The sequence below is a fragment of the Trichechus manatus genome, unplaced genomic scaffold (assembly GCF_000243295.1).
Source record: "Trichechus manatus latirostris isolate Lorelei unplaced genomic scaffold, TriManLat1.0 scaffold00047, whole genome shotgun sequence".
Taxonomy (NCBI): Eukaryota; Metazoa; Chordata; class Mammalia; order Sirenia; family Trichechidae; genus Trichechus; species Trichechus manatus.
In genome coordinates this window covers 13084669-13096381 of record NW_004443983.1, presented here as the reverse complement: position 1 = coordinate 13096381, position 11713 = coordinate 13084669, and the positions used below count along the sequence as shown (strand labels likewise).

The following is an 11713-nucleotide window of genomic DNA, read 5'->3' as shown; positions in this document are numbered from 1 at the left end:
GGGGTTTGTTATATATTCTTTTCATTTTTCATGTGTTTTTGAAAGGTTATTAAAATTTTTTTTAATCATTATATTTCTATTTTCAAATCTCTTAAAAGTTTAAAACTTTTAGTTTTAGGTAGTCTGCAAATGTGCCAAGTAGCTATTAAGAAATCCTCAGTTGCTGGACGCTTGAGAACCACTGACATTTGCTTTCATTTTTTCTCTCTCTCTTTAGTTCTCCAATTCTATTCCTCTGTCTCTTTCTCTTCCCACCCCAGTCCTGCAGCCCAAGCCTTTCCTAACTTAAAACTGACTCAGTATGGCAGCAGAAAAACAGGAACTCACAAGCAAATGTCTTGGACTGTTTACTTGGGACATTATTTTCCCAGTTTGTCTTCTGACAGCTGAATACCTACAAGCAAAGCAGGTTTGTAGGTAAATAACCAGTTGCTGTTGAGTCTACTTCAACTCATGGCGACCCCATGTGTGTCAGAGTAGAACTGTGCTCCACAGGGTTTTCAATGGCTGATTTTTCAGAAGTAGATCACCAGGACTTTCTTCTGAGGCACTTCTGGTGTACTCAAACCAACAACCTTTCAGTCAGTAGATGAGTGCATTAACCATTTGCACCATCCAGGGACTCCTTGAAGGCAAATGAAAACCTATTAAATAAAAGTCTTTGTTGCTAGTGTTTAAGACCTAACCTTAACTGCTGCCTTGACTCACCAGGGCATTACACTGGGCACAGGCAAAAGGAAAGCAGGATCTTGGCTTTTGGGATAGTGGGAAAACTATGTTTGTAATTAGAAGACCTAATTCAAGTTCTGGCTCCAACATTTTCTGGCTGTGTGATCTTGGACAAGCTACTGTCTCCTCCTTAAATGAGCTAATATATTGGTGATTAATATATTAATTTTTAACTGATTAATATGCTAAGCACAAAGAAGTCTACGAATAGACAAGCATCTCTGCCAAGTTGCTTTGGCAATGCTCTCAGTCTCCTGTGGCCCCTGTTACTGGCGATGAGGTCATGGGTACAAATGAACCAAAAGGACTAGCTGTCTGGGACAAAGACCAATTAGGACAGAACAAGACCATGTAGAGTGGGTTTAGTGTGAGACAAAGCAGGGATGCAACATTTGCCCCTCGTCAGTCACAACGTGCTTTCTACCCAGACCTCACAGGCGTGGAGAAATATGGGAGGCCTCCTTTGACCATGTCATTGTTCCTGCTTAATGTACAGATGTGGACAGTGGTCACTGGCGCTGTGGCTGCAACGGGGATTGACAAGAAAAAAATGATGGATGCAGATTTCTATCTGTAGTGGATTTGAAAATAACATTGACTTCTGCATCTGCCACAAGCATTTTTTTCAAGTAGAATAAGTCGATTTAATATGTTTAGGCTCGTTTCTTAGCCTCTTTGGGCTTATTCTCTGTGATCACTAATAAAAACCAGTTGCCATCAAGTCAATTGTGACTCATGTCTGTCAGAGTAGAACTGTGCTCCATAGGATTTTCAGGGGCTGATTTTTTGGAAGTAGATCGCCAGGCCTTTCTTCCAAGGTGCATCTGGGTGGACTTGAACCTCCAATCTTTTGCTTAGCAGCCGAGCCCTTTAACCATTTGTACCACCCAGAGACTCCATGATCATTGATACAGATCATTAATATAACAATTTGAGTGGTTTGGGCCCAAAGGTTTAGTGTTTTCATCCCCATCAAAAACAGTTATAAAGGGTTATTGGGCTTGAAAGCTAGTCTGCAAGAAGTATCAGTAATGTAGCTGACATTTACTTCATTTATTCTTACTTTGTTAACCCACTTCCCTACTGTGTGGTTAATATAATGAAGTGGTTAAGGACACTGGATTCAAATTCTGACTCCCTCACTTACTAGCTATGTGATCTTTGGCAGCTACTTAACCTTGGATGCCTGTTTCTTCACCTGTAAAATGGGTGTTATAAGTGTCTCCCTCTAAGCATTTTTGCTAGGATTAACTAAGATAGTGCACGTAAAACTACCTATAAAATTCCTGGCATATATATCATTTACACTCAATCAATGTTAGCTAATTTACTGTCATTACCCTACAACACCTTTCTGTACCTCTTCTGTTCTTTATAACTAAAGAGCTTACTTAGCTAAAACAGACTCTCATTCAGATTCTCTCCAGTAATAACATGCATTGAGTCCTTGGATGGTGCAAACGGTTAATGCACTTGGCTGCTAAAGGAACTGCTGAAAGTTCAAGTCCATCCAGAGGCACCTTGGAAGAAAGGCCCGGCAATGTACTTCTGAAAAATCAGCCATTGAAAAGGCTGTGGATCACAGTTCTACTCTGACACACATGGGGTTGCCATGAGTCGGAGTGGACTCAGCAGCAATTGGTTAACAACTTGCGTACGTGTTATTATAAAAGGATGTCCATGTTTAGGGTGGGTGGCAAATGGAGGTGCAAAAAGTAAGAAGATGTCTCAGAAAGGGAAGAAGCTATGTGCTTTTTCATGCTAGTGTTCCATCAGAAACAAGGCCTAGCTTCCTTCTCTCCAACTACAGCTGGCTTCCTCTTCAATCCACTCTTGTGTATTTTCTCTAACTCATACCATATAGTTGCTCTTAGTTTCTGCTTCCTCACCACTTCAGCGTGTCATGACTCTTCACAACCTTAATATCCCTCCTCAGGCAACCCTTTTGATTTAGCTCCCCACTTCCTGTTGGGAATGTCCTATTTCCCAGCATAAATTAGCAACAGAACCTGATTGGTCTGCCTTATCTTCAGCACCAGGTCACTGGCCAATCTGAACGGATGGGCCTTAAGTCGGGTGCCCACCACAGTCCAGTCAGCTGTGGCTGGGAGGAGTCAGCTTTATGACCCGCACTGTCCCATTCTTTTAGTGGGGGCTGAGTGTTGGGAGACCATTCTTCCTGGGTTTCTTACATTTCTGCATGTCTTCTGAGCAAGCGGCATTGACAGCTTTGTTCTGGGCTATCTTTTCAAAGATGTTTGTACAGCACATAGTTTTCAAAGATATGCTGTTGTCCAGTTGTTTCCTGACTATGATAATAATGTTTTGTTCTGGGCAAAGGATGGGCAGGTTTGCCAGCAGCCCCCTTATATGAGGTTTCCTAAGCTCAAGATTTCTTAGCTGTGGCACAAACTTTGTGTGCAGCATCCACCTGGGCCAAACTCTGTATCATCTCAAGGGACTTAGGGACAAGGGGGACTGAAGCAATTATGAAGCTTATGCTGCCTGCTGTTCCATGAGAAATAAAGCCCTTTGTCTGGTACCTGCTGCCAGAATCTGAGACTTGTTAGCTTGCAAGCAGCGCAGTATCTCAGACCTTTCACAGTTCTTGATGATGAGAAGGGATGTTTGGATAGAAAGGTCATGGGAGGCACTGTGAAGAACCCATCTAATGCAGACTTCTATTCTACTTCCTCTTCCTATAACCTTTCACCTACACTAAGGATTAAATAAGCTTTAGGGGTTAGCCAGGGCCTTATTTTTTGTGAGAGAAATGCATTATACAGCAGTAGGGTGAAAGAAGAACCCAAAGGATTGTACATTTCTGCCTTCCCTGAGCGAGCATAGGCATGCCCAGATAAGTCAGGAAGCTCCATGCTAATGTGACTGTGCCTCTACATTAGCATTTAGTACCCTGGATGCCCACTGTGCTTTAAGATTTGGCTCATTCAGCTGCTTGAGAGTCACAATGTGGCAAATTTCACAGTGGTACCTACTCCTTATTAAGCCTGTAGTAAGACAATTTGCAGGCTTCTTATGTTAGCCCTGGTCTACCAGCAAGGCTACTGAAAAGCACAATATTTTGCACCAGAGGCCACATAGCCAACAGGAAGGCAATGCTTCAAGATTGCCTGCTTCATGTTCCATTTTTTGTGTGAAAACACACTGGATACTTATCTGTGAATGCCTTAGAGCATAGGGAGAAGGAGGGAAGGTAATAAAAGCAGAGCATAGAACAGAAGTTGAAACACTCTGTAAGTCTTGCTTCTTTCCATTCTGTTTGGCCCCATCTCTAGAAAATAAGTACTCATGAGATTTCCCTAGTTGTCAGACACAATGGGAACCAGAGTATCGAACCTCAGAAGAGATCTTTAATCTATAACTCTACCAACGTAAGTACAGACCCTTTGGGCTGAGGTAGTTTGATCACAGCTGAAGTCACCTCAGGAAGCCCAGCACTTACTCTTTCTCTCTGCTGTGGTTATTTCCAGCAGGGCTAATCCAGAGAGGCCCAGGCCAGGATGAAGCCCTCCCCATACGGTGATCCAGCTGCTTTGGGAGGAAACATGTAATAGTCTCCTCACTACAATGGACACCCCAGGAGGCCAGGGATTTTGTCTAACTTGTTTACCTTTGTATCATAGGCACTCAACAAGCATTTGTTAAATGGATAGCACCTCAGGATATGCAGTTAATTTGTTGGACTCAGTAAAGGTGTTTATTTTGTATTTTTCCAGCAGATTCAGGGAGGATGCCAGCTTGATATGTCCTAGTGTTTTATTTTTTAAGCTATATATATATATATATATATACACACACACACACACATATGTATTTGCTTTAACATTTTTAAACATTTCTTGTCAGGTGCTATTTATTCATTTGGGTGTGGGCCGTAACCAAGGTGTTCACTTGGGGATAGACTCACCATCATCCTCCTATCCATCCTTTCCAGAAAAGGTTGATTTTGTAAGTTCCTCATCCCTATTCTCATCTGCCTGAAATTGGAATTTAGACTAAAATAAAAACTCTGACATTGTTTCCATCCAAACCTAGGATACTGCAATACCACGTTTGGGAGACCTTGGTACAAGTCAAGAGGAATTATTTGCTGAGGCCAAAGGCTGGTCAATATGATGCTATGTGGTGAAGTCCCTTATAACAATTCTAACATGCGGATTCTTTTAAAAATAAAATGGGAATAAAATGGACAAATAGAACTGGGGCATAGTTGGAAAAACTTTAAAATGGCATTTAAGGATTGAAATCGAAAGGAAAGCTTCTGTCAAGTGTCTATCCCTACTGATGAAAAAATTTGGGGATAGGTTCTCTACTCTTTAGAGTGTTTGCAATTTTGGAGGGCAAATGTCTAAAGCTTCTTGAGGAAGAAATCTGGAGACTCTGGAGAAGGGTGGGGCCTAGTTGCTTGTAGACAGGTGTCTGCGTTAGTTCTCACTGGCTGTAGAGACAACAGGATTTCACACAGCTCTCGGGCTAGAAACAGTCCCTGTAAAATAATTTAAGCAGTCCAAATTATCATGCAAAGGTAGGAAATTCTTGTTAGAGCTCAACGCCTCTAACCAGGATGGCATTAGAACTTTGGCCAGCAGTACATTACTTAATGTAAAAATGTCTCTATAAAAACCTTAGCAAAATTATATGGCAAGAAATAAAATATTTTTCAGAATTTTGAATATATTCATTTTTTGCAATTAAAAAACATACATCTCAAACAACTTCCTTAAATATTAACAGTGATCAGATATTCTGCTGCTATATAGGAAGGCAGCATGAAGTGCAAAGAACTCTTAGGCTCTTGCTTAACAGTCAGGGCTCTTTGTTTTCTTTTTTGTAAAGTTGGGATAATACATCTGCCTCTGAAGATTCGTTAGGAAGATGAGCTAAAACAGAGTGCCTAACACACTGCCTGAGACCCTGGGTGGTGCAAACAGTTGACAAGCTCAGCTAACCAAAAGGTTTGTGGTTCGAAACAACTCAGAGGTGCCACAAAGGAAAGTCCTGGTGATCTACTTCCAAAAAATCAGCCATTGAAAACCGTATGGAGCACAGTTCTACTCTGACACACAAGGGGCCGCCATGAGTCAGAATTGATTGATGGCAACTCGTTAACACACTAATATGCAGTAAGCACTTGGTAAATGGGAACAATTGTTATGACATAAAAGTGCATTTTTTTTCAATGAATCTTAAGAAAAACTGTATACTAATGAAAAGAAACTATAGTGGCAAGCAGAATTTCTTTGGTGAGGGTGAATGGCTAAGAGGTAGTGTCTTTCTAGAAACTTTAGAGACCACTCCCCTCCAATTTTCACTTTAAGGTGGCATAAATTGCCACATTCTTTCTTATCATTTTTATTGTTAGCCCGGCCTATAGCCTTTTAGTAAAATTAAGAAAATTAAATTCCACTTATTCTGATTTAGATAAAGTTTCCCTGTCAAATTTTCTCTCAGAGTCTGAAGAGGTGATTAGGATGCTTTTAAGATTTAATCTGAAATGTTCATTCTCTAACGAGTGATGTTAAAAACTGAACAATGATGGAAGTCAAGTACAACACATTCCCCACGACTCTGCACATCATCCAAGAACATTTTTCAAACTTATATCCATGTACAAACATGGATATAGATTCATTACTTTATAGGGGAAACAGAAACAGATTAAATGACTTGCCAGTATCATGCTACTTCAATTACCTCATTTTTACAGGGAAAAGGTAGATTCCAAAAATTATAAATGAGCTTGACATTGATCATTTATCAAACTCAAGAACAGATTATTAAACAGATGGCATGATAAACGGAGGTAGTATGACTTCACTAAGAATGAGTCATTTCCAGCTAATTTCATTTCCTTTATTTAATATACTAGATGAGGCTACTTCCATGGACAGTGCATCTGATTGTCTGAAAAACATGACAAAATTTCTTATGGTGCCCTTTTAGGGAAGATTAAGAAATATGGGCGTGATGAAGAGAGTTGGCAGTTGCTTAAACAATTGTACCCAAATTACTGAGGTCTAAGTTACCTGGAGGGCAGTCTACAGTGGCATGCTGAAGACGATCTGTATTTTATCCTGTCCTATCCGATATTTAACAATAACTTGGACAAAGCTACTAAATTCCAAAGGCATGCTTTATCAATATAGGAACTTATCCACAGCTAAAAGGAAGAATCAGAACTCATAAGAATCTTTACAAATTCAGTAAGGATGAATTTGGTCTTCCAATTAGGTTAAGAAGAAATTGTGTCAGTAAAGGGTAGGAGTGGGCCTGGCTTATTCAATGCCCGTGACCACAGTGTGACATGCCTACCTAATAACAGTGGTGGTAAAAATCATGCCAACCTATACCAGCCATAACAGCCATATCAGAATCATTATGAAGTCAGCAATAAATCCCCTGAACCCTGTTCTTTTCAGACCACAGTTAGAATTGTGTTAAGTCCTGAGCAGAAAAGAGCCCTGGTGGTGCTGTGGTTAAGTGCTTGGCTGCTAACTGAAAGGTTGGTGGTTCAAACCCACCAGCCGCTCTGCAGGAGAAAGATGTGGCAGTCTGCTTCCATAAAGATTACAGCCTTGGAAACTCTCTGGGGCAGTTCTACTTTGTCCTATAGGGTCTCTATGAGTTGGAATTGACTCAATGCCAATGGGTCTGAGCAACATATTTTAAGAGGCACTGAAAAATGACAGCCAACCCCCAGTATGGAAGATTTCAGGGAAGTGTGAAGCTGAGGGAGGACATGAAGAGGGGACCACACAGAAGAGACAGGACCTTTTTTCACTTGTGCTATTTATAGGAAAGTTAAATTAAAAATAAAGTTAAAAATTAAATCCATTCCTTGTAGGAGTGCCGAGTACTCCAACTCTGGAAGAACTGACTGGGTAAGAATTATAAGACACAATAATAAAAGAATTTTGGCACTACAGAGGAGGTGTACCATTGAGCTCTGAGACTGTATTTTTCTAGCAGACATTTTTTCTATTAAGGGAGAATGAGAATTCTAAACTTTCTAATGCTTCTAAACAAAATAATTAGCTTTCTAATTTAACCTGGGCATAGCCTATCAGCATCCACTTACCCTTCTGAAGAGTGAGGTCTCTGAACCCTTTGGAAACCAAGCATAGTCTTTCTAAACAAGTGAATTTGGTATTAGTCTCATGCCTAATTGGAAGGGAGCCACTGGGGAGAGGCAGCCCCCTTCCTGAAACTCTGCATTTCTGAACCAGTGTGGAAACCAGGCTCTGCTGAAACCTACAGGATTGGTAACACTGTAGGCAGGAGACTGTACAATTAAGTATTAGAAATGACCACTGAGTATATCCTGTTTATTGTTTATGACTTACACAGAAAATGATGGGCTGGGATTGTAGAACAATAAACCGATCATTACATTTAGACCTGGGCTTCTGACAAACTTGCATTCCATTTTAACAGTTCATATATATTTAACAGCTTATATATAAATCCAGATCACAAATAATCTTGAAGAGTTAGTTAGCGTAAAGATAAACAATTAAGAAACACACAAAAAAAGGTCCACATGTATCTACCTTTAAATATCAGCACTCATATTACAAGAAAAAAGTGTTTAAAAAAAATAAAATTATTAGGCTAAGTCATTTAACATATAACAAAGAAATAAGAGAAACGTATTTTAATTAATACTCATACTTATTCGTAATTTACCTTCATATAGTCTTAACTTTTTCAAAAGGATCCAAGATATAAATTATATTTTGGTGTCTGAACTTGTCAGCTTCAGCTTCTATCGGTTTATTACCACAACAATCCTAAAACCTCAATTTTCTTTCCTTTAAAAAAAAAAAAATTTAAGCCAACTCTTATTCAACTTTTCTCCTTCATAGCAGCTGTTTATAGACAGTAGGGGGCCAAGAAGGAAGGACAGTAACAGATGGAAAGCAAAAAATACAACAGCTATCTTCAGTTCAGTTCTCAACACCACTGGTTGAGTTTGGAACCAAGGCCTTTTAACAACTGGCAGACAACTGCTAAATCTTAACAGGCAAAGAAGAAATATTTTCTTTGGGACAGCTGCTATTAGAAGAAAACCAAAGTCCCTTAATACTGCCTAAACATAATGTGTGGCTTATTACAAACAGAGAAATCAGTAGCAATGCCAGTTTAACCAGTTAAGTGTCACAACTGATCAATATTACTTGAAAGGAAACAAACAAAAATTTACACTAGCCACGGATTTCCACCATATACACATGAGAATTAATTTTAATCTGATTTGACTCCTTGACACTAACTGATCATCAATGAAATATGGTATGGAAAGATCACAGAGTAGAAAACAAGCAAAGATTAGTTTATACAACAGTGACTATATACATCAGAAGGAAAACATGCTAGCTAATGCAACGTTAAGGCCTGAATGTAAGCATCTCCAAAGTCACAGAAGCCCCAAAGAATCCCTAAGTTACAAATTCACCACATTACATGCATGCAATGTTCAGTTTTGTTTTACCCATAAGAGGATACACAGTATTTTGTTGTAAATACCAGACACATTTACAATATATGCACAAATTAGAATGCAAGTGTTATGTTCCTTATATTTAAGCCTCAAATGTGCCAACAGTGAAAATTCACTTATTTTTAAGGATGGAGAAAAGGGGTAGAATATAAATAATCAGAGAAATTACACAAGTAAAATGCAATTCTGCATTTGGAAAGTCATATAAATATTCCTGTGTCCAAACTAAATTATCACGGTAACATGTGGATGGACGTACACTCACTATGTGCCTTACTATTTTATTTGCTCACACGGGAATGTTCTAAACACCCATCATTCTCTAGTGTTCACACTAGAGTGTAAGGTAAGCATTATGCCACTTTTGTGTGTGTGATCACCTAAAGAAAAAGCTGTGCAATGTATATAATTACACAAATATAATTACAAAGATGATCTTCTGGGTCAAACGTCCCACTAAAAAAATAAGGAAAGCTGATTTCTTCACTTTTGTACAAGTTTGTGAACAGAACTCTTTTACAGAGTAAATCTGAGGTCTGAGTCTTCTTTTCTCTTTTAGAAAAAGGAAAAGAAAGGAACTGTGTTCCATGTTCACGTCTGTTCACTTAGCCACTAGTCAATCATCTCCTCATCTATTCCCTTTTTACTCATGGATTAATTTAATTTGAAACTATTTTTATTTTAGCTCCAGATGTCTAATTTTGCCAAAATAAATTAATGTAAAGAAACAATTCTAGTAATGTAATATGAACAAACAATCCTTGTTTAGAAATACTTTAAAGGTATAAATTACAACACGGTAAGGTTTAGATACACAGTGAAAAAGTGTGGCTAAATCTGTCCTTTACCCTACTATCAATTTTATGCTTTATACAAGTTAGTACAATTAACCATCTAGTTTTTTAAGAATTCTGATTTTCCTTTATGATACAACAGAATGAGTGTTTGAATACTTTATGCATATTTTTAGATCTTACAAAATATTTCTGAATAAAAATTACCTTTAACTCTATCTGATATGTATTAAACAAATACACCATGAATGTTCTGGACTCAAGTATCATTTTAACCAAGTAGAAACAGGTTGGATAAGAGCTTAGGAAGGATTTCATAAGGCCATCTAATTTATTTGACTATATCAAGAACTGAGCACACTGGATTCTTCATATGCTTTACTAGCCTTTTTCAGCACTAGTCAGTCATTAAGGTACATCCGCCATCTTAGTAAATAATTTATTTTATTACCTAACCATTTCAGGGGAATTACATCTAAGATTTAAAAATTTTGTGATGCTCTGGGCCAGAACTGTAGCCTCTGTTTGGCAATCTGAAAAGTCTCAATTTTAAACAAAGATGAAAGAGGAGATTCCTTTCTGGAAAACCACTCAGTATTATGAACCAAGAGGTTTTAATGTAGCAAAAGCAAAGGGACCAATGAAAAAGCATGCTTTAGAATTCTTTTTATTTCCAGTGAAACCAAATTCTACTACTGTTGTGATCACAAAGTCTTTTCATTTGATGCAAATAGGAGAGCTCATTCATGATCACTTAGTGGCAGTACTTTAGACAAAACCAATAATATGTGCCACATAGATGATTATTTCTTCTGAAGAGAGTTAACTGATAAACTTGACTTTACAATTAATATCAACATATTCAACTAAAGAAAATGCACTGTTTCAACATTCAGCTTGAAAATGTTTAGTACTTTCCGCAAACCTAAATCTAGTTTAGAAAGGTTAATATTCTCTTTCTAAACTATGGCATATACTATATATAGCATTTTAAATATATTTATTTATAATTATTTGCACATCAGACTTAGAAGGAATTTGCAGATCTACTTTGACAGACTGGTTGATCTCTTTTCAGCTGTTCAGGCTTAGGAGGCTTCTGCAGTACTGTCGTTTGAAGGTGGGGAATCATGATCAGGCTCGGAGGAAGCAGCTGCTGAGGCTTCAATAACTGCCGGTGGGAAATGACGACGGCACACGGGGCATGTTCCCGACTGGAGGGAGGAAAAAAACCCAACAGATTAACAGCCAACAGAAACGTTTTACTTGCCAGAGACAAGAATCTTAGAAAAGGAAAAGATGGTTTTAATCCTGAAAACAAATCATATAATTTAAAAGGAAAAGCCAAATAAACTTCAAGTCCTTACTCTACGAAAAGACAAAAATTTTAGGCTATCTTCCCTTTTACGCTATCTCCCCTTCACCCTAATCAGACTCCCAAGTTCTTTGAGGGTAAACAGTCACTGTCTCTTAATCATGTTTGTACCTTTTAGGTCATTCATCTGTCACCGAGTATTAATTAAGAGCCTCCTCCGCTCTGCGCTCTGCACTGGCACCGTGGTAGAAGCTGAGCAGAGTTACACTGCTTGTCTTTACAGAGGTCTCAGTTTAGCTCAACAATTACCTGAACGAAGCAGCGGAGTGGGTTCGAACTGCCAACTTTTAGGTT

At 38.6% G+C, this 11713-nt stretch overlaps 1 protein-coding gene across 1 annotated transcript in view; it reads right to left on the bottom strand.

Annotated features, from left to right (window-relative positions):
- Positions 1–8047: 8047 nt before the first annotated feature.
- Positions 8048–11713, bottom strand: part of PJA2 (praja ring finger ubiquitin ligase 2) — a 66697-nt gene continuing 63031 nt past the window's right edge. The window contains exon 10 of the mRNA XM_004377013.2: positions 8048–11258. Coding sequence (XP_004377070.1) covers positions 11133–11258 — 126 coding nt within the window. The 3' untranslated portion in view covers positions 8048–11132. The remainder of the gene's footprint in view (positions 11259–11713) is intronic.